Genomic DNA, 23,839 nt, shown 5'->3' on the forward strand with positions numbered 1-23,839 from the left:
GTTTATGGGCTTATAAACTTAGAATAATAAAACAGTTTGGGTAATTCTGGCACAGGGCTTGTGTTCAGACATTTGATAGTAATTGACTTTCCTTCTCTGGAGAAATCTGGCCGAGTGCACAGCTGCACATGTGCATGTGCCAGTACATCACTGGGGAGTGAACAACTGGTGGGCAAGCATTGCTAGTCCTAAATGTGCACTCTGATACAGCAAGTAGCAAGAAAAATGTACTTTAAAAGCAGTTGTTCTGGATATTATTTAATTATATTCCCCAGTCAGACAGCTTATGTTGAAGTGTAGTTAGCAGCTTAGTAAGGGATGAGCCAGCATTGTTTTAATGCTGAACAGGAGCTTCTGTACACAAGGCTGTTTCCAGACAGTAGCAAATGTACATTCAAAATGAGCAACCTTCTGGTTCTCATTGACAGTGGATGACACAGATGCCTGATGTAAGATTGCAGTGAAACTCTGCAGCTTTATTTAGCTTATACACTGTGAATATAGAGCATCTGCTCATTTTTGTGATCCCTCAGTAGTGAACCTGATCTCAGCAGGGTGGGGAAGACTCCAGTAAATTTCTAAAGACTCATGGCTTCTCTGTGCATGGCAGTGGTAAAAGTCTTAGTGAAAACAAAGTTTGAGGGTTTTTTCTATGCTATTTGTCCAGAAGATCTCCTTTGATTGTAAAAGAAAATGTGCTTGACGTGGTTTGTTCTTAGGAAACAGTGACTTGTTTTGTTTCTTTGTCTCCTTTAAAATGCTTACTGGAACAAATAAACTATTAATACTACTTCTAAAACTGAAGTTGAACTTATTGCCTCATAATCCTTCATTTTTTAACCTTTTATTTAGTCCAGTTTTCTTTACTCTGTATTGCTGTTATCTTTATTAGGAGTTTATTTTGTTGTCTTACTAAAGCAAAGGCATTTAGCACACCTGCCTTTTCAGTGGTATGAAGGATTTGATGTGAATGGCACTATTTCTCTTGGTCTGTTTTGTTGTCTGTCTTGACTAGCATCTTGCCCACATATGCTTGTGGTAGTTTTTGTGCTGTACCTTCATCGTCTGTCTTAGTTTCTGTGTCTTGAGTGCTTTCAAATATTTTATGGTCAGTGAGGGCCTCATGACTTGGCCAAGTTCTTTATTGTCTTTCCTCCCCCAATAGGATTGTTTGAATGTAATAGCTCTCCTATTAAGTAATCAGATTTCCATAACTCCATTTTTTTCCCCTCAGGCTTCTCCATAACTCTTTTTTCCTTACACTTGCCTATTGTGAGACTTTCCTTTGTTTGTTTACCCTCTGCTTGTTGAAGGCCTGTGTTGGATTTGTTTTGTGCTATTCTCACTGCTTTCTGTTTTAAGGGTTATCGACTAAATTTTTTTCATTCTTTCTTTCCCCCCCTCCCCCAGTTGTATGTTTGTTGGTATGTTTACTAGTTCCTTAAGATAGGTTAGAAGGCTCTTTCAGGTTGGATTCTCTGCAGTCTTTATTAGGACAAAAATAATTTCTGGTAAATAATCTAGTAGAATTAATGACATGATTTGTAAAGGTCGTACAAATGAGCACCTAACAGGTTATTTAAACACATGAACTGTAAGGGGGAGGATTTGTGTGCACAGACTGAAATAAATCTACATGTTTATCAATTGAGTCTGAAAATTATTTGGGTGATTTAGACTTCAAACCGGTTGTGTTCACGGTGTTAAGCATGCTTTTGGGATTGGATATTCATTAGGTTTCTAGCTTCCTGTTTGGTGTGTGCAGCTGGGGAGGGGTAACGGCCAGCACACCCAAACTCGGGAGAGGCTCTTTGTCAGGAGAGGGACCAAAGAAACCTGAGTCAGAAAAGTTCTGTCTCCTGTCTGATCCATCTCTTCCCTGGTTCTTCCCAGCTGGTGTTGGTAATTCTGTGCTAGTCTGATCTGCACCTCAGTATTGTGAGAATTAAATTCTAAATATACATCTGTTATTTGTAAATCCCTGTGACACTGAAAGTAGAGAAATTATCTTAAGTATTTTAAGATTTCTTGATTATCGGTGCAAGAGGAATAAGGCTCTTTGCAATTGTGAGAGGTTTAGTGTAAACAATGTGCTGCTACTGTTCCTGAAACCATTAATGACAGTAAATGGTTACACACAGGGCTTGAAGACTTCCAACTGCTGTTTTTCTAAAACATTCTTATTATTTAAAAGTTCTGTAGCTGTAACTGTTTTATTTCTAAGTTTTGATAAGCAAGATAATAGCCTTTATTAGGATTGTCTTTTTCTTCCTAGATCTATGCTTTTATTAATACAGAGTTAGGAAACAGGTATCTGTGATCTTGCACATTAATACACCAATAGATGTGGAAAACCTAGAATCAATTACTGTCTGCATTTCATGTTTTGTGGTGGAAAACAGCAAGAAGAAAGACCCTCAATTAATGTTTTAAAAAAATGTTTGTTACCCTAGTGAAAGAACAGGGAAATGCAGTTTTGGTAGTGCTCAACATAGTGAACTTGAGTTAATTGTGTGTGATACGTGCAGTAGTCCTTCCTGAGAACCCTGGTCCTTTCAGTGTGTGCATATTTAGAAATCAACCTATGCTAATTTTCTGTGCTCTTAACACATATAATAGTAGTTCATGATATATAATATGGATAATTGTCATACATAACCATAATATGTATAAAATCATGCAGTGTTTATAATATTACTAAGAACTCCTTAAATGCAATGTATGCCTTCTTTAATAGATTTCACATAGAGTTGATCCCTGCTCATGAACCTTCAGCCTTTTAGTTTTTGTTTTTTTTATGAAGTCTGAGAAATGTAGTCCATTCCTTGTAACAGTGTGCTTTCTCTTCATTTGAAAGTGCTTCCCTCTGAGGAGCTGATGTTTTGTTTCTGTTTTAGTTAATTTTAAGCTGATTGCTATTAGTGAAACTGGTAACAGACTGACTTGATTAACAATTTTTTTTGTCATGGAAGGGTCTAAAATACATAGCTTCCAGTCTGGATATTTTAACTGATTGTGACAGAGAATATATTTATTTTAAAACAAATATTATTAGCTGCTGATACTCAGGATAAAAATAATTTTTAAAAAAGAACTAATGCCAAGAGATGCAATTAATGTCATCTAGCCTAGATTTGTGGAAAATTAGTGAAGACCTTATTTACAAATGAAAATAAATAAGAGTGGAATCACAGTGGCTACAAAATATGAAAAAAATGTTGTGTTTTCTACTTTTGTTTCAGACAAATGTCTCATATTGGCAGTGAATTTAATATTGAGAAGTGGGACAAGAAAATGTGCTTCAGTACTGTGAGACAAAGTGGCCGATTCTGTTAATGGGACCTGTACTCCTTCTCAATTGCTTGTTTTTCTTTGGAATATTTCCTGTGTTTTGGATAAGTTAGTGAGGTCTGAGAATATTTTGTTTTGCCTTATTTTGCTGGACAACTGTGCTCAAACTTCATGCGACTCCACTGAGAAACTCTATTTAGCATAGGCACTTGAGAGTTTTCTAGCCTAAAAAAATATATCTTAGGAATAAAATTCTTCATAGTATCTCTAATAATATTCTTTGTTAGGCTTCCTTTGGTTGAATATTTTTAGTGGTTCGTAGTCTTCATTCTAGTTTGAGTCACTGTAAGATGCTTTCTATTGTTAAAGTAGATCAGTATTATGGATGTGATGTTCTGGTGCTTGTAAGTATTGACAGGGCTTGCAGAAAGTACCTTCATCCTATTTGTATCAAAAAGATGAACTCGTAATGCATTTATCCAAGTTCTGACTATTCTGACTCTTACTACTTTTTTTATCTTTTTAAATTTCATTTTCAGATCTTGAGTCAGATGACTGTGCGTCCATATACATCTTTAATGTAGACCAGCCATCCTCCTCTGTCAATCAGCCGATTTGTATTCCTCGCCATGGACTGCAGTCTCACTCCTCTCCTACAAGATTTCAGAGTCTCAAGAACTATGAAGGCACTTGCGAGGTCCCAGAATCCAAGTACAGTCCACTAGGTGGACCCAAACCCTTTGAGTGCCCCAGCATTCAAATCACATCGATTTCACCCAACTGTCACCAGGGGATTGAGGCAAATGAAGATGAATTACACACAAATGGCACAGAAAATGAGTATATGGAAAGGCCTTCCCGGGACCATCTCTATCTTCCTCTTGAGCCATCGTATAGGGAATCATCCCTTAGTCCGAGCCCTGCCAGCAGCATTTCATCCAGGAGTTGGTTTTCAGATGCTTCCTCTTGTGAATCCATTTCCCATGTTTATGATGATGTAGACTCAGAGCTAAATGAAGCAGCTGCTCGATTTACCCTCGGCTCTCCTTTGGCATCACCTGGTGGTTCTCCGAGAGGTCCCAGTGATGAATCGTGGCAGCAGCCTTATGGCTTTGGGCATGCCTTGTCACCTAGGCAGTCTCCCTGTCATTCTCCCAGAACTAGTATTACAGATGAAAATTGGCTGAGCCCTAGACCAACATCAAGGCCCTCATCAAGACCTACATCCCCCTGTGGGAAACGCCGACACTCCAGTGCTGAGATTTGCTATGCTGGCTCTCTCTCTCCTCACCATTCTCCAACTCCATCACCTGGCCATTCTCCCAGAGGAAGCATAACAGAAGACACGTGGCTAAACACTTCCATTCATAATGTACAAGGCCTTAACTCTGGGCTTTCACCATTTCAGTGTTGTACAGAGACTGATATTCCTCTAAAAACCAGAAAGACCTCAGAGGATCAGACTGCCACTTTATCTGGAAAAATAGATATCTGTCCTGAAGAGCAAGGTAACTTGTCATCATCCCTTGAAACTGCAGTGGATGATTGCTCTGGACCTCAGCACACCTTGAAAAAAGACTTGCCTGGAGACCAATTTCTTTCTGTTCCTTCGCACTTTACTTGGAACAAACCGAAGCCTGGTCACACTCCTATATTCCGGTAAGTGATTAGAAAGTAACTCCTTCCTGCTTCTCCTCTCCTGTGCATCTCAAATAGACATATAAATGTCCTTGTGTTTCAGTGATGGATTAAGACTTCTTAAGGAAAACTTGTTGAAGGCAGATAGATGCTATAATTAGGAAAAAACAAGTTGAGATATGAAATACTCTTCATCTTTAAAAATACAGTGGATGCATTGTAAATAGGATTAATTTTATTTAAGTAAAATTTGTGTATATGCACAGAGCCCAGCTGAATTAAATGCCTGTGGACTTTGTACATGCTTTGCAGTTCCATATAATCTGAGCACATGACATTTTAATATAGCTAGGGAAACCTGATTTGGATGATTTTACAAAAACGGGAGATCACAAAAGAGGTAGGGAGTTTATTTGCTTTTGTGTTTATTTACTTTTGTGGACTAATATAATTCTAAAAATGGAATAAAGGAAAAAAATTGTATGTCATGCTGAAAATCATCCAGAAGGAATGGATGTCTGGGCTGTAGTTCCAAGGTATTTCCACCATCCATGATGGAATAAAATAGGTATTTTCCTCTTGCAGTCCTGTCGTGTGCTAGCAGGACTCAGAAGAGGGAACTGGTTCAATTGAGGGGGAAAAAGTCACCTTCCTTTCCAGTCTGTTACTTTTTAGATGGATCAGTTCTGTGATCTTTCAAGTTACAGAGTTTCGATAAATTCTTGAGAAGTTATCACCTAGCTTGGCTTATTAATAGCTAAATATATTTAAGCAATATTTTTTCAGCCATTTGGTTATTTTTTGCTTAATTTTATAACCACAGGTTTTAATTTCTCTCCACAGAATTGCACTGATTTTAGTAAATAGAAGTGATGGTTTTTTTCTTCTCTTTTAATGTTTTTCCACATAACTGTTTATGGATGTAAAATTTTAACAGTAAAGATGAAAAGCTGCTGGCTGGAAAAATTTGCTCTACCAGGTCTGAAACTACTTTTAACAGATAAGTTAACTGTCCTCAAGTCTAGGTTTTTTTTAAATTCCATCGCCATCTGTTAGTAATAGGTGTTCAATCTGTTTCTAGAATCTTTTTATTTGAGCTAAAACTATGATGACTGTTTTAATGATTTGTGTATTGTATATTTGTGTAGGATACTAAGTAGTCGTAACTTGGCCTTTTTGTTAGCTTGCATGCTAACATTATTCATAAAAGGTGAGTACTACTGTAGGGTTAGAGGCCATGAACATACAGGCATGGGGTGTGGATCTATGGTTCTGTGGGATGAACAAAGTGGTTTGAAACACAGACGGCTCATACCTGTTTCCTCTTGTAGTGCAGAGAACTGAGTACAACAATAAAAAGAAATTTTAGTGTTTTCATTAAAAAGTAAAAATATTTCTTTAAATGTCAGACTTTATTTAGAAGCAGGAACTGAAGAATTTCTGTAAATATAAGATGGGCAAACAGACAGAAGACAATGAAGACTACACCTATACACAAGGAAGCTACATAAACCTATTAAACTGGGTGTGTTTGCTGCCAAAAATGTTGGCTGACTATTGAATTGGTGGAAATGGCTGCACTGGCAGCTGTATCCTTGTTGAAATGTTTAATTATTTAGCAGTTGTAGCCTATTCCACAGGGGCTATGGCAATGTGCATCTTCAGTAGGTAAAACCTTCCAATCTGTCATACATTATTTTGTAGTTCTGATTCTTATAAACCTAAGTTGACCCTTACATTTTATAAATAAAAATGAAATGCAAGAAGATCCTCTGCTTCTAAATAGTTGATGATGGTGACCAAAAGTGAGCGTATTAGTTTTCATAAAGAATTATGTAATCACTATTTATGTATTTATTCCACAATGTATGTACAATTGTATTAATTGTAGTATAAATTACAAGAGATAGTAAAAAATAGTGTACTTTTTAATGTATTGATTGTATTGTCAAGCACAAAGGAGTGTATGAAGTAAACAGGAGTATTGATTCCAAGCAGATGAAGTACACACCCAGATGCAATAACTGACCCCTGGAAGAAGGAGAGTGATTTGCCTTACGTGTTCTGTGGTGTGAAATGTGTAGGTAGCACCTTCTGCTTTGAGTGCTTTCAAAAGTTTTGTAAATCTGTTATCTACTTCCTGTCAGTCCTGACCATATTTTCCTTCATTCTTCTGTTTTCAGTAAGTGTGCAATGCTTAAGAAAATCTAAAAATGTCTAAGATGCTTTTGAACATGTTAGTCATATTTCACGTGCCATTCAGACTGGTTTGTTAGATGGCAGCTTGTTATTTGGTCACAGAAACTCATAATCTGCCAGTCAGTGGCATATGAAAAACGTCTGTGTAGTACATGCCTCAAGTCCCATTTCTGCTCCTTGTCAAAGATAAGTGTAAGCAAGGGTTTGGGCAGGACCACTGCAGCAATTCCTTCCTACAAGTGAAAGAACTGAGCAGCAGCCTCTGTCCAGGGAGTAGTGGAGGTGTCTGCTGATGATGCCACTCAGCAGGTATGATGGCAGATTCAGTTAGTCATTTTACAGAATATTCAGCTATTAACTTGGTAATTTTATTTATTACATGGTTACTCTTGTTGCTGTTTAAGATGCCTCTTTCTTTCACCCCCGGCCTCCCCACATGGTTTTATCTGTGTCTCATGTTTTCCTTCCCCTCCACTTAAAAAATCCCTTTCTTCTTGGGATCTTAATGTAGTGATAGTAGATCCAACCTTCCTACTAGCATTTTACTCCAACATTCCACAAATGTGCTGATTTTATGACTTTCTTTCATACTTTTTGTTAGAGTTTGAGTTGTAAGAGTTCCAGAAAGCGCAAAAAAAATAATCAGAAAGTATGTTTTACAGTACATTTTTTACTTGAACAAGGGGAATAAAAAGAGTCTAGAGATCACCTAGAAATTTCTACTAAGCAGGTGATACAATACCTTTGGTGAGGACTTTATAATTCATAAGAGATCAGGAGCATTGCTGGTGCTGACCTTGGTTATGGCATTGTGGAGTTAAGGACTGTCACAGACATGGCCAGCACTGGTTAAGGTAACATGGAGCTATTTCTTCAAAAAGTGCTCACTGATGATGCAATTGAAAATCATGGCAATTCTGGTATTTTTGCTTTTAGGTTTGATTGCTTTAAACTTAAAATTTTAACATGAATGACAAGTGAAACAGTTGACTTCAGGTTTGGTTGAGTGGATCTTGAGAATCTAATTTGTGTCTCAAGCAAACAGGCATTTGTAGGGTAGTAAACTTAATGAGTCATTCATTTTTTTCTTTCTTTCTTTAGCCCCACAGTATTTGATGGCAACAGATGGTGCTTTTGTTTCTGGAAGATAACCAGGCAATATTCATTAATGGTCAAAAATCTTAAAATAAAACCTAGTTTCCTTTACTTCCCTCATGAAATTCATAGAAACTTGCACATTGATTTAAAAACTACTACAGAAATTGGTGTTTGTCTCCAGACTGTTCTGTCATGAATTTAATCTATGACACTGAGAAGTGATGGGACATCAAATAGTTTCTTTGTCCCAGTGGTGATGAACAAAGTCTTTGATAGATGTATTTACAGCTCAGAAGTAATTTTCATGGTGGACATGTAATGGCAGCTTGAGAGTTTTACTGCTGAAAACTAGAATGGCTGATAATGTAACTAATTAATTTAGGAAAAAAAATTAGTTTACATAAAGTGGCAGTTAGTGGAATACTTGAAAACTGATTCTTTTGTTTGAATCCTTCTCTTGGAAGTCTAAAGACTATAGAGGAACAGAATTATGTCCTGTATTGGGCCTTCAGTCTTAATTTTAAGAAATTCACTCACATAGAAGGATTTCTATAGACAAAGTTAGTCTACCAAGTATTTATCACATTCTTCTGATAAATAGAAATAACACTAGCTATTCTACTAGCAAAACTTTAAAATGAATATGTTTGCAAATTACTGGCTTTGAAGATAAGGACCCACTTAAGTGAGACAAGCAAAGGAACTTTGAACCTCTTAGGTTTTAATGAGCGAGGCTATCACTGTAATGTTTACACACCATTAACGAATCCAAGGAAATTCAGGTAGTGTTTGGTGCAGGACCTTAGTGCTGTACCTGTTATTCATCTCTCTGCTTTGCTCTGGCATGATGGAACAGAGATTTCCACATGGCAGTTCACTGTACCAATACTCTGACAGCTTTGTGAACTGTGGCTTTGCTAGGAGCAGAATGGTGGTATTTTGAATGTAAACAGTATTTAAAGTCTAGTGATGGGTTACTGTGGTTGGAATGGCCCCAAACTTCTTGACTTCAGAATTTCTCCATCAGGGAGAATATGGCTTTGTTCTAGGCAGTGAAGAGCCGCCACAGCAGTATTTTGGCGCTGCAAGAGTTCTTGAAAAAAACAGTATTGGATCATAGTTAAGATTTGAGATTCTCAGAGGGTTGCTGTCTTGCAGCATTGACTTGTCACAGAATACACTGTGGGTTTATCTCTGCAAAAACTTGGGATGAAGAAAAAATGTGGAATAGCCATTGTGTGGTCAGTGAGCTTTTTCACTTTTGAAGTGTTGGGAGGAATTTTAAGTGGAAAATTATTTTTGCTGCAACTAAAAATTAATAAAAGCATCTCTCTAGAACATCTGGGAATCTCAACCAGTGAAGGAAATAAGAACTTTCACAACTGTCTGGAGATACTGTGAGGTGTCTTTGAAAGGTTGCTACTAGAATTAGTGGCTACGAGGAGGTAGGAATATTTTCATACAGAGTGGATAAAATGAATTTTTGTATCAGTTGCACCTGTGTTCAAAAACAGTGCTACAAGTAGAAGGTAATTGTTTTTAGCTGAATTATGTTAACAAGTCCCATAGGCTTTGTTCTCCCTTCTGTCCCACACCCGCTGCTCTGGGGCCACAGTCAAAGCAACCAAGCAGTCCTGTCTCTGCCCTACGCTGCTTCTGATGGCAGAGGGGCAGAGTCAGCCCAGGAGCTGTGCCTGCCTCTTACAGGTCTCAATGCTGAAGTCCTTATGGGCATGTGTGGCTGTTGTTACACTGAACATCAGTTGTTTTCCTCATCAGTCAGTTCTGTTTTGGAGATAATGGTTGCCGAGAAGGTATCTGTTGGATTAATATTGATAAAATCAATGGAGTGATACCTTTAAATGCTGTTGCTTCTGTTTAGAATGCTGCCAACAGGTTCTTTCTTTACCTCTGAGTTCCCTTTAATAGCTGCTGTTCTCCAAAGTCTTTAGTCTTGATGTGATATATATATATATATGAGTATGAGCTTCAGAGGCTTGCATTAATCAGATTATAGAACTCCCTTGGTATTTCCAGAAGAACATTTGTAAGCTTGCAGATTGGTGTTGTTTCAACAATGTGCAAAGATTTAATTTAATGAAAGCTTTAGAATGACTGTCACTTATCACTTCCATATCCTGATGTGATTTGGTCCTTTACTAGTAGGTTATTGCATTGCTAATAAGGTTTTTAATTTAAAAAAAAGAGAGGGAAACTTCTGTGAACGGCTGAGTCACAAGCTATTCTAATTTGGCACTGAACTGGGTAGAACTTACTAATGGAACATGTGGAAATATCTACAAGCATGTTCCTTCCCCATCAAGACTGAAAAATGAAGGGTTTTAAAACATAAGAGGTCTTATTTTTCTTAATCTTTTCTTCTAAAACAACTTGAAAAATCCCTCATGGTCAGCAGCTGATCTGGGTTCTGAATGCAAAGTGTCTTTATTAATAAACACAAAGCTGTCATGCTGCATAAGCTGGGGGGAGACAGAAAAAATACTTGTTCATTTCTGAAGCAGCTGAGCTACTTATTCTTTAACATGTTCCAGATATTTTAAGAGTAATGCACCATTAAATTCTGAATTTAAGTTCTGCACTATCAGAGGTTGTGCAGAAGTTCAATGAAGTTCAGGGCACAGTTTACAACTGATAACTGTGGTGAGTTAAATCTCAGTTTTACTGCTGACCCTCACTTATCAGTGTAGACTGAATAAGATTTTCATGAGAATAGATCCTTAAATGCAGTAAAGCTGACAGCTTCAGACCTACTTTCCCATATTTAGTATCTGGTAAAAAAAAGCATTGCTTCATATGAAAAAGTATGCAAAGCATATACAGATTTGTTACTTCTTGCACCCCAAAGGCTGATATGATTTTTCTCATTTTATATTGAATTGTACATAGAATAAAAAAAACAGAATACCAAGAGTTTGTAGACTACATTCTGTTGGTTTTTTGATTTATTTTATGTGCAGTCTTGTGGGTTTGTGTGACTTTTAAGAAGGTGACAGTGCTGGCTAGGAAGTTCCTACTCTGCTTCCCACCCCTTTGTTCTGCTTAAAGTTGTACAGGCAACTAGGACACTGTTATATTAATAGGATTAAAGAATTTACATTTCAAAATGAACCCCAAGTTAGATCACTGATTTGGTTCAATGTCTACCTCTATAGTGTTTGTCTGAAAAATATGTAAGGATGATGTGGAAGCAAAAATGTAAAACTGATAGACCTACAAGGCAGAAAGGTGCATGACAGAGTACCCTAAAACCTGTAAAGAATCCACTGCTACTGAGAAGTTCAGGGATAGAGACAGCAAGGAAAGTATTCAGAGGGAAACAACAGTTTGGGTATCCAACATCAAAAGGAAAGCAGCTGTAGCTGTCAGACCAGCTACATCTAGAAAATATCTGTTTGATGCAGTGCAGCCTCAAAAGCTGTGTCATTTACTGGGGAATCTCTGTTTTGGAAGCGTTGTAATTTTTTAATGTTTTAGGCATCTGCATGTGCACAGTCCACTTCCTTGCTCTCTCATGCTGTTATTTTCTTTTTGTTTTCAAAGAATGACAAAATTTTGAGAGTTGGTTATGTTCGCCCTAGTATGCCAAATCTTTTTTCAAGAAAATGTGAATCTGATACAACTTGTGCCACATTATTGTGAGTTAATTGCAGGAGGAGTAAATCTCTGTGAGACACTGTATGGAGAGTGGTCATGATCAACAAATACTTTTTTCTTGACTGAATTTATCATTCCACTTCCAGTAATACCTCCCAATAATTGGTGTATAGCCTATGGTGCATTAAGAGTTCTCTCAGGTACTGTATCTGTTCAGTGTATACCAACTATTTTGACAGAGAAATTTGGGTATATAAGAGAAACATATTTTCAAATGTTCATAATTTCATTTACTCTACCAGGTAATTACTGGCTTGAATCTGACTGTTTATCTTATTAGAATCTTAAGTCTATAAATCTGGGCAGGTAAGAAGTAAACATTGGTTTGGGGTTCTTCCATATTATTTCTGTTACTGTATTTTCTTCTTCTTCCCTGGAGTGACTTTGCTACTGGATGTAAGTGTCTGTGCAGAAGCTGAACACAACTTTAAGTGTCTTTGTTGCCTGCTGTAGTAAGTCTTTAAAAAGCCATTTGCTCTATCTAAGCATAAAACTTAGGGTGATCACATAGTGTTCATTGTAATGACAGTTAACAAAATGTAGTGCTTGCCAAAGGAAAACAAAAACAGCAAGCTGGAAGATAATGCAGAGTTAAAACTTAATGACTGGCAGACTGAGTTTACGCTGTTCCCTGTAAACCACATTTGGATTTGCTTGCTGATGTACTTAAGGTTAAAAAGTGAATATAAAGGCATTATAGATTAGCACTGGTAGTGTGGGTCATAGACTACCTTTCTTTTGCTCAGGTGTTGGAAAGAAGAAATTCCGTTCATGTAACCACAGTGTGCTTGTCTTTATTGCAGCACATCTTCATTGCCCCCTCTTGACTGGCCTTTACCAAGCCATTATGGGCAGTGTGAACTGAAAATAGAAGTCCAGCCTAAAACTCATCACAGAGCTCACTATGAAACAGAAGGAAGCAGAGGAGCAGTAAAAGCATCTACTGGAGGACACCCTGTAGTAAAGGTAGGAAGTTTGGCTTTCTTGAATAGAAGGTAATTTTTTAACTGCAGTTACTGGTATTTACAATACTGTGAATTGTTACCTTTTGTGAAGCTTACAGCTTTTCCTGGGCAAGATTTTCTCCCTTCAATGTAATGATAACTATTTTGAAAACACTGACCAATAAAGCCAATTATTGTTGAATTCAGAATTAGATATAAGGTCCTGGTAAATCCTGCCAAATTGGCTTTGGCATCATACTCTCTTTGAAGAGAAAGATATGTGGGTTTGGGCTTGTTGGAATAACTGTGCACAGGATGTGATGTGCTGCTGTCTGACTTGGAGGATTCAGGTGTGTACACAAATATCTTGCTTTGTGCTGGGGAGACTTCTGAATTGCTTAGGGATAAGTCACTGATGTCTCCTTTAATAGCCATGAAGGATGCAGCAGGTTTTGTCTTTTTCTCCAAATCCAGGATATTTCATGAAAAGTCAGTGTTACAGTCCTAAATCTTTTGCTGCAGTCTATATATTAAAAATGTATTTTATATATTTATCCTCTTCCAGTAGTTGAAAGTAACTCATTACAATTGGAGACAAGATGCAAAGTGCTGATAGGATTGGCATAATCAGTCCCCATTCTTTCTCCTCCTCTTACTGTGGTATAAACATGTTATCACTTTTCCTCCTTATAGTTTATTCCTCCTCTTTGGCAAGTGAATTGTGTCACACTCTGTATTTACATCGTTGGATGTCATCTATATAGATGAAGATACACTCCCAGAGTTTGTGTCTTGGATAATCTGCTGTTCTTAATTTGTCTAAGAAACCTCTGCTTCCAGGCTCTTCATCTGATTAATTGCTTCCCTCAACCTGACTCCAAATTGCATTCTTTGGGCTGTTTATCAAACTGTTTCTTCTCTGTAAGCTTACCTTGAACTTTTTCATTACACCTTTTTTCCTCTTCAAGACTTTGCAGTTCCTTTCTCTCCCTCTAAAAAGGGTGGTTATCTGCATCCCATCTTCTTTCTTGAATGTCTTTCCTTGTTTTTCCATTGCAATTCTTAAGCTGAGCTCTTCATCCAGCTTTCATGTTCCCTGCAAAGCTGCTCAGGTGTTTTCTTCTCACAATGCTGTGGCCTAACCAGCTGCAACTCTCTCCTTTTGTCAGGCCTACAGGCTTTCTTAGCACAGTAGAGGCAAAGGTCAGGTGCTTCTTAAGGAAGTTTATGCTGCAAATTGGTGAAATTTAAGGATGCCTGGACTAGGCTGGGATTGGAAAGCTGGCAAGGCACATTCCTTCATGTGGAGTATTGTGTTGCCTTAGTCAGTGGAGGACAAGTAGACACAACTTCCACATGCCAAGGTGCTTGCAGTGGAATTTTACACATCATTAATCAGGACAGAAACCTGAGAGATTTTTGCTGACAAAATAAATCTTTCCTGAAGTGCTGTGAACCGCATTCAATATTGTTTAGTTTTTTTCCTCTGGATGCTTATGTTTTGCACTAATGTTTGCATTAAGGGAATTTATGCTGATATTTGCAAGAGTTGACAAATATGTGGGCTTTCTTTTGCCTACAGAACTAGATGCTTCTATGCTGCAGTACTGAATGCTTCTAACTGCAGTAATGCAAATTAGAAGAAACATCTATAGTGGGTGACTTACACCAATGATTTTAAAAGCTATTTGCATTGACGTTGTGAAATACCTTGCTATATGAGAATGCTGTCTTAAATATGAGGATGGCATTTATGTGTCTGACAGTCTTATGCTTCATATGCCTCTCTACATGAAAATGAATGCAAATGAAAATTAATATTCAACTTTGCAATTCAGTCTCTTCCAGCTGGACTGCAAATTAATTGTGTTTGATAGGAGATAGGAAGCTTTTGGTCCTCTTAGCTTTAGAGCAGTCACTTCATGTGTGTGATCATTGCAGTAAAGTACTCCACATTTTCCTGTGCAAAATAGCTGTGTGCTTACCAGTGTCAGCGATGAGAAAGGACATGGGTAAATAGAATAGAATTCTTTAATTGGAACAGACCTACAGTGGTTGTCAAGTCCAACTGCCACATCTTTGGGTGCCTGAAGGCCTCTGTGCTTTCACTTCTTGCACAACTTCTTTTGTTTTTGAACATTATTTTCTAGAAAGCTGGAATATTTCATCTCCAAACTGTGAAGCCTCTGTAGTTCTGCATGTGCACTTGATGTATTATTTAAAATAAAGATTTTTAAGATAGTCCATGGCCTTTAATGTATTAGTGCATGTCATTAGTCTATTACTAATACTGTACCACACCTGTTGCTAGGACACTAAGCTTCTGACAAATTTGGCATCATCTGTTGTGAGTACATTTAATCAGCTTATTTCCAAATGGGAGGAAATTAAATAAGTGGAGCATCATGCTTTGCTTTGTATATCCCTTAACTTTAAGAAAGCTAATTCTATAATGATGTTCCCTTGTTTTTAGCTTTTTTTAATGCAAAATATTCTAAGTAGCAGATACCTTTCATTTTAAGCTCTGCTTTCTTGGAAGCATGTTCCAGCTAATCTTTGTCATCTGGAACACTTTCTTTTACCTTGGTAGAGAATCTGCATGATAATGCTGGTGGTTTTCACAGGGAAGGAATAAATAATATAGCAGACTAGTTTGCAAGGAGAAAGGTGGCAGGTTGAGCTTTTGTCATCCAAATGATGTGGAAATTTTGTAGTGCATTGCCAGGAGACAGCCTCTGAGCACTCCCTAATTTTACCATTCTAATTCATAGGTAAGAGTCTGCAATTCACCCATCTGCTAAGCCTTTTAAACAAGTAGCTGTCACATTTTATCCAACTCTAAATGAGCAGTCATCATTGCTTGAATTTCCACCCTTCCCGTGGGTACAATTGTACATAAAATAATGTTTGCACTTAGAATTTTCTAGAATGAGCTTTTACTTCTGTCTGAACTGGTAGGGTTCTTCATGGGACCTCACTTGGAGAATGTTTATGATCAAAAACAGAAAAGCCTTTTAGAGCAGGTGAGCACCTGATAAGAATCTCTTTGGGATAATTTGTGGTTTTTTAACTTTGTATCTTAGTTTTCTGATCTAAAATGAACTTTTCTTTTTAAAAGAAGCAAACTTGTGTTCCTGTTACTCATATAATTTCCTGCAATTTTCTGAGCTCAAGGATTTTAAATTAATGACATCTTTTGGTAGTAAATCATAAAGGCTGTGTTGTGCACAAGAAGTAGTATTTGCTTTTATCTTTTGTCCTGTTGTTAAGGAAGAAGGTGATGTCCATGCTGGTCATCTTGTAACCACACAGAGTGACATACTCGGGAACTGTGGGCTCACAGCTGCTCCTGAGCACCAATCTGTGTGCAAGGAGTGTCTGTCCTGGGGCCACCGTGGAGTGAGGGTAGGGATGGGCTGTGATGGGTGACTGGTTCTACAGCTGATGGTGTATCTGCAACAGACACTGTATGGAATCCGTTTTGGAAGATAGTTTTGGAGTGGTGGCAGCTGTTAAGAATTTGCCTGGACCAGAAGTGTCTTTTTCATGTACTGCAAAGTGCTTAAGGATAGAATCATTCTGTTCCTCTGCTATAAGCAGAATTATTCTTGTAGCAAATTCACAGTAACAGAGGAGGGGATGCACTGTGGAATCCATATGGAAAACTCAGCAGTTCTGCAGCTGACAAAAAAGATGTAAGGTCAAAAATCAAAGCAATATTAAATAAAGGCCAGTTAATTTAGATGGCCACACACTGCTACTCACTGACAAGTAGAGAGTTTTCTGTGTGAGATTTCATGGGATCTATAAAAGAGGGGCTCTGCGTCAGCTCTGTTTAAAGTGATTGCAGAGCTTGAAGTCATGATAAGTGCTGCAGTGGAAGAAAAAAGTAAACGAATTGAGTAGAAGTAAACTCAGTTTGAACTGCTGTGAAAATTCTGAGGCAGGAATGTGTTCTCAAAAAGCCTGTCAAACTCTGCCTGAGTCCTGATGGAAGAAACTGCAACCAACAAGAGAGAATCTATCCAAGCAATGTCAGATGAGCTGATAAAAATAAATTAACAAAGCAGTGTCTAAATGAGTGTATGTTTCCTGGCTTATAATTCTGTGGCTGTCACCTTTTCCCAGCTGTTTCTTGTGGCCAGTGCGTGTAACTACTTGAATATCAGGTATAATACTGGAATTCTCCCTCTATGTCCAATAAACAGCAGATTTTTTTCTGTGTTTTGCAGCCCTTCCCATTCTTCCTGCCTTCCACTCTCTAATTTTCATTTTTGTCTTGAATTTTTTCCCTGGTTTATCCCTCACCAGGAGGCAGGCTGTATCCCAGCTCTAGTTGCCTGCTGTTGATTGGTGACAGCAACCTGCCAATAAATCTAAAAGGCAGAAGGTAAATCTCAGCCTGTGTGAACTGTGTAACGGGCTGTACTGGCAAAGAACATCGACCTTTGGATGAGATTCTAAAACTATGTATCTTTCAAGAACAGTATGATGATTTGGGCACTTTCTGCTTCAGAATCCCAAAAACAGATAGCAGAAGTGATGCATCCACTATTTTCAGAGAATGCAGTTATTGGTGTGAAAACCAATAAAAACAGACATCTGTTTTTTGTATCATTGGTTTACAACATTTTTCTTTTTTCTACAGGTTATGTGGGAATAACCTCTTCCTATCCCAGCAGTGCTTGTCCAAAAACCCTCCATAGCATAATTAGCATTTGGAGTTGGTATTTCAGGAATAGCTCTTTTTTTTTTTTTTTTTTTAGAGTGTGGTAGAGCCAAGTGCAGATAAATGGTTTGATGGCTGGTTACGTGGGACCGACAATTCTGTACTGTGTGTTAGCCTAATACTATTTTAGGTATTGGATTATATTATTTTTTGCATAGTGTAAAATGGGACAGGACTAAAACACCTCAAAAAATGCCTGAAGTCAGTATTTAAAACACATTCAATCCAGTCTGGAAGCAGTGAGTGTGTAAAAGTGTGAGATCTCAGAAAAAATAGTCCAAGTTTTTGAATCTTGAAGAATGTTCTGTACATGTGTAAACACATGGTACCATGACTAATAATGAACAAACTGGTATTTGCCATTACTCTTTTGCTTTAGTCCTTTGCAGGATCTGTTTTTGTGATGTCCTTTGAAGTGTTTTTAATTGGACTTGTGCCCCTACCTAATAGTCTATTAAAGTTTGTTCCTTTTATTTGTCACTATTTTTTTCATGATTCCAAAGGACTGTACTATTTTAAAGTCTTCAAGTCAGTCTACTCAATAAGTTTATTTAACAAAACACAAAGGAAGACTTTTCTGATGTGCTTGCTTTTCCTTCTCTGTTGATGCAAAGGTACACCAAATAATCCAGTGACATAAAATAATACTGCACATCAGGAAGGGATTGAAATAGATGTTTGGTTCAACATATTGAACTTTAAAATCAGACATTTAACTTTTTGTTACATTATAACATCTGCAGAATCAGAATGAAACTATTTAAAAAATCCAGTGTGCTGTTAAGACTTTCTGAGCCAGTGGTTGGGATATTACATGATAGATCTGAATTGAGTCTCCTTCCATCAGTTTCTTCAGTCTCTTTTAAGCAGTCCATTGGAGATTATAGGTCAGCACTCACTGTACCTCTGCAAGCCTGCAAGGGATGTCTGAGGTAATTTTGACTTTCAGTAGCTTCCCTGAGCTCTTCTTTCTTCATTTCATGCCCATGGTGTGCTTCAGTTTTTTCAAAACACAGCTGTTGATAAATTCACAATAAATTGTATCACTGGCATTAGTCGTGTTGTCTTTTGTTTTAAATTATGTTCATCTTCATGCCCTTGGATTTTTGTCATCCCAAGTCATGGCTGAGAGATGTGCTGTTCAGCTTGGCAGATAGCCCTTCAGATTTAAACACAGCAGCCCTCACAGTTCTTTAGGAAAGCTGCTGCACACTACTCAAAAGGGAAACTCTTGTGGAAAAATGTCTTTAGAGAAAAAGTTCAATTGATCAAAGACATGCACTGATGCCTCTCTGATACCACTGTCCAAAAGATTCCAGGCTTGTGGGTCATGTCTTCCTTTTCTCAGAGGATAAAACATTTAGATGGTTTAGCTTCTTCTTTAAATAATTTCTTTTTAAAAGAAATTGTATTTTATTTTTGAAGTGGACTGAAATTTAAGCAGTGAAGCTTTTTTTCCTTTAGGGTTGTTTAGGTTTCATAGTGAACTGTACCATATTTTGCTCAGTCTTCCAAAGTAAAAGTACCTGATTCATAAGAACAGCTCTTCCTGTTCGCCCTCTACAATGAGGCCTGCATTCTTCTCTTTTGTCCTCCTTACCTTGTCACTCTGGGGTGTGTTCTAAGGAATACAGAAGTCAGTGAAGTGACTGTGAGTCTATCAAGGGGGAAATAATTATTTACAACCTGCTTTTTATATCAAGGTGTTGAAAAACTTTGGAAGTCTCCATCTGAAGTAAAGGCTTAGTAAGTACTTGCGGGTCTTTACACAGAGGAGTTTCCTTCCCTGTTCTTCACATTTGAGTGAGGATTTCTGTATAGATACTGGTGCATTTGGTGAGGATGGATTGTGAACTTTAGGGACTTGATTATATCAAACTTGTATTGTATTTCAAGAGTGTGCCCTATTTTTAGGGAGGCCTATTTGTATGTAAAAGCTTTTTTTCTAATCAGCCTACTTCACCAATCCAGTAATGCCATAAGCAGTGAATTAATTGCACAAAGGCAAAGGAGCAATGGAATCTTCAATAAACAAGCAAATAAAAAAGGCACATAAAACATGATTATTAAGCCCCAATGAAAGTTTGATTCAACATGGCAATTTCCTAATAAGTGCTGGAAAGCTTTGCCAGAAAAACGCTTTAAAAATACAATCAAATAGGTTTTGACACCATCGGAATGTTGTTGGTATTGTAGTGTACTTGATAGCTGAGCATAAAACCTAACTGATGAAATGATCTTTCCCCTACCACCACCACTCTACACACACTCTCCCCATTCCATGTTTTCTCTTAAATTCTAAGACTGAAAGTGTAGGTTACTGACATTATTTCTGGGTTCAGTGACACTAAAAGGTATTTGGGGGTTTGGATACTTTAGTTCAAAAACCCAGCCTGTGTCCAAGTATACTAGTGATGTCTGTTAGTACTTTGTTACTATGAAATGTGTATTTCCTGTTGGATATTTTTCCCAAGCTTTGTTTTATGTCTTAAGAAATTCCACTTTTACACTTGAATAGCGATTGGTAAGACTCGGCCTGTGACAATAAATTGAAAACATGGACAGAACCTTCTTCATTTAAAAATAAGGTGGCATGAGGAGGTAAAAATTTTAAGCATTAGAAACTAAAAGGTGTCTTCTCATAAGCTTTTTATGTTGCAAGGTTTTCTTTAGATCAGAGCAGGGAACCAATGATATGTGAGCCAGCTATGGCCCAAATATAATCTGCATGAAATCTGGAAAAATGCTAATTTATTTTTTCCAGGTTGATTCCTCTTAATTAACGTGACCTCTTTGTTTTTCTCAGCAAGGAAAGGTTCTCACCACTGCCACAAAATTCCAAGTTTAAACACTGCTATCTTCAGTGATCAAATAAATCCATATAATCTCTAGCATGACACATTTTTAAAGGATTTTCCATGTGTGCATTAAGAACATTTGTTGTTTTTATCTTTTTATTGCATACAATACAGCTTCTTGATGCTCCAAAACCCTCTCATTAAGTGCCTGCCTTTTTAGTTGCTTGGTAAAAGCTCAGAGCTCCCAGTGCTGTGCAGGGGTTTCCTGTGTGCAGTGTAGTAACATGGCTGGGACTGCTTTGGCGTGAAGCCCTTGTGGCTTATCCTGTAGTGACCTTCAGTCTTTAGCCTTCCAGCTTTAGTTTAACTTACGCAGGCACTGACCTTTGCTATGGAAACGATATAGAAACACAAAAACAACTTGGCTGAGTTTCCTCGGCAGAGCAGTGGGTGGTGTATCAGGATTCTGTTACAGGGGAGGGTTTCTAGAGGTCACTAGTGACACAGTGCAGTAACTTACTGCTTGTCTGCAGCACACTGCTTCTCCTGGGAAGGTGCTATATCTTTTTTCAAGTAAAATTAGCAATTTTTTGTTTGTAGTGAGCAGCTCTAATACTGCACATTAATGGAATAAGTGCTGGAAGGTGTACCTGAAAGCCTTCCTAGGGCTCAACCAGTAGTTCAGGTTACTGTTCCTCTGTAAGTGACCCATGACTGAATCTTGAGCACACTGATAGTTAGTGCCTTACCATAATGCTTCTTCATGGTGCTGATTCTGCAGCACTTGCCAGTAGGTTGTAAAATGCTGTTTATTTAAATACTTATGGTCTGTAAAAACACACTGTGTTCTTATTTGTATATATTCTTTACTAAGGTGAACTAAAGGTACCAATACCATGGCTTCATTATGTATTTGAACAAAATATAATATTTTTTCTCTCAAGTTAATTAAGTACTTATTTTCATGGAAAAACAATTAGCAGTTTGGGATATTTTACTGATTTAAATGTTTGAGCTGTTCTAAATACAGAAGTGTGCATGAAGCAGATGCTGTCAATGAAATTAAGAGCAGTCAATATTTTTTTGAATGAGAACAAAACTGTATTTAAGGGCATGCATTTTAAATGCCTAAATAAATAATTTTTCCTGATTTGAAGTTGATTTGGGGTAGTAAGTCTCCTTCATTATTCACAAGGTAGGTTTTGCATCAATAATGGCAAGCCAGCCTGGAGTTGCCAGCTTGCTTATTACAGAAGATTTAAGGGGGAAGTTTTCATTCTAAAGCACAGATCTGTATAATAAAAGTTGGATTTTTTCTATCCACAATCTGTCCAGCTGCCTGAGTTTCAGTAGCATGTCAGCCTGTCTCGTTAGCATGCCCAGCCTGTTGAGCTTAGTGGCTTTTGGCTGTGGCTGTTGGGAGCACAGGGACACTGCAGCCTTTCCACTGCTTGCTTAGGGCTGGGATGTTTCCTTTAATGAGGCCCCGTTGGTGCAGTCAGGCCCTGAATTACACTCTGTGCTGGAGTACGTGGTGGTCATTCTTCCTTTCCCACTCCCTGGCTTACTTTATTGCCACAGGGATTGCACACATTGGTTGTATTTATACTTTTACATTGTGGGGGAGAGGTACGAGGGGTTTCTCTTTTTACTTGACCTTGAATAAAAGCAATAAATTGTCTGCAATACCAAATATATATTTTTAAGTCTCTGCTACTTTGCCAGTGTATCTGGCCATAGATTCTCCTGGGCAATACCAGTGTGAGTGGTGGCATGGGGGATGTTTTACTTCCCTAAACTGAGCTCCTGCTCTGTGTCTTCTGTAGAAGATGATCTTCACCTACTGTAGAGAGACCAGCTTAGTTTTACAAGTATCCCCCCACCCTTCCTTATTTCTGGTATCACCAGTATCTCTAGAACTGCTGTGTACATGTCCATTGTTCAGCATGGGGAAGATTAGCCTTAATTGGAAATTAGCTTTGTCACAGTGACCGCATTTGGAAGTCAGTCAAATTTTTGAATAGGTCTGGCTTGTAATTTTTATAATTCCCAGTATTAGAGTGAACACATTTAACTAACGTCACATTTAGGCTGTATTCCATTGTGTTGAGACTTAATTTTAACTCTGAGGAAAATTGATGGTGGAGTCACAGAACTTGTACAGAACTTGTGACAAGATGGCTGCTGTAATGCTAAACTAATACGTGTCCTGATTTTCTCTAAACTCTTAAAATAATTCAGACTAGTAAAAAATGAATTACTCATTTGGTATTTAATGAAAAAGACTTTTGGAAAGACACTGGAGTCCTGCATCAAGCATAAAAAGGAATTTATGCATGTGTATGTATTTGATTGGTGTAACAGTCCCTATGCTCCACTGTGATGGCAACACTAAGAGGAAAGTTCCTTGTGGTCCTGATGTTTCTGTAGTTTATAGTTGACTCTGACAGTGGAGGGAGAGAAACCTGTCAGTACACTGACTGTCACAGGAGGTTGTTTACTGTAACCTTTCTAAATGCTTCTTGTTTACATTTACTTACATGGGAAGCAACTCTGACAATCTAGACTGTCTCCACTCAGTGGCTGAAGAGATAGTTTGGTTTGGTTTGGTGTTTTTTAGCTGGATTTAGCTCTTTTTGTACTGAGAACTCCAGGGATAACATATAACAAAGTCTTTCCAGACTTCTGTTGAAACCTAAATTTCTATTCTTGACTGAGAAAGCTCTAGTAAAAGTGACAGGCCTGGTAGGTGCTGCCACTTGAATATAGAAACCAAGGTGTACCTTGAATATAAAAACCAGGCATATTTGGTCCATAAAACTCCCTGCCACGAGTGATGCACCAGCAGTGGGGTTTCTGACTGCTGGGTGTGGGTGTGCTTTGGGCTTTTGTGCTGCTGACTACTGGCTTAAATTACTCTTCTAAGTAGGTTAAATTGACATGTTTTGTTTGGTTTTTAAGTGTTAGTTCTGTAAAGAGCTTGGATAATATTGTTGTGTGACCAAATAACTCTCCCTAGAGACAAAAATATTGACATGACAAAACCACGTTCAAAGAATGACTGTCTGTCCCTCCCTCTCGTTTGAACATAAGTTGATGTCAAAGTCAATGAAATGTAAATCTGCTCCAGTGCTGTTTAGCAATTATGTAACTTGCAGCCTGCATCAATCTGCCAATTGCGGCAAGGTGAAGGAAAATGGATTTGTAAGAAATACTCTGTAGGCTTCAATTTTATAATAACAGGGGTTAAAGGAAACTGGTGTTACTGTTGTTCACATTTGTTTCCTTAACAAATTACCCATGTTCTATCATAAAATGTTTTTTTTCTTCTAGTTTCAGTTTATAATTTTTTTCTACTGTTTCAGTGTTGTGCCAGAATTGCTGCAGTTAGCTCATGCAACAGGTGGTTTTATAACCAAGTGGTTGGATATGTATTTGAGAAACAGAAAGATGTGTAAATTAACATT

The 23,839-nt window shown here is 37.8% G+C and overlaps 1 protein-coding gene across 2 annotated transcripts in view; it reads left to right on the forward strand.

Annotated features, from left to right (window-relative positions):
* The window catches only part of NFATC3 (nuclear factor of activated T cells 3), a 63,302-nt gene that overhangs the window by 11,308 nt on the left and 28,155 nt on the right, over positions 1 to 23,839 (forward strand). For both annotated transcript variants that reach the window (XM_031505817.2, XM_031505818.2), the window contains exons 2-3: positions 3,831 to 4,950; positions 12,705 to 12,867. In XM_031505817.2, coding sequence (XP_031361677.2) covers positions 3,831 to 4,950; positions 12,705 to 12,867 — 1,283 coding nt within the window. The remainder of the gene's footprint in view (positions 1 to 3,830; positions 4,951 to 12,704; positions 12,868 to 23,839) is intronic.

This window comes from Lonchura striata, chromosome 13 (genome assembly GCF_046129695.1).
Source record: "Lonchura striata isolate bLonStr1 chromosome 13, bLonStr1.mat, whole genome shotgun sequence".
NCBI classification, from domain to species: Eukaryota; Metazoa; Chordata; class Aves; order Passeriformes; family Estrildidae; genus Lonchura; species Lonchura striata.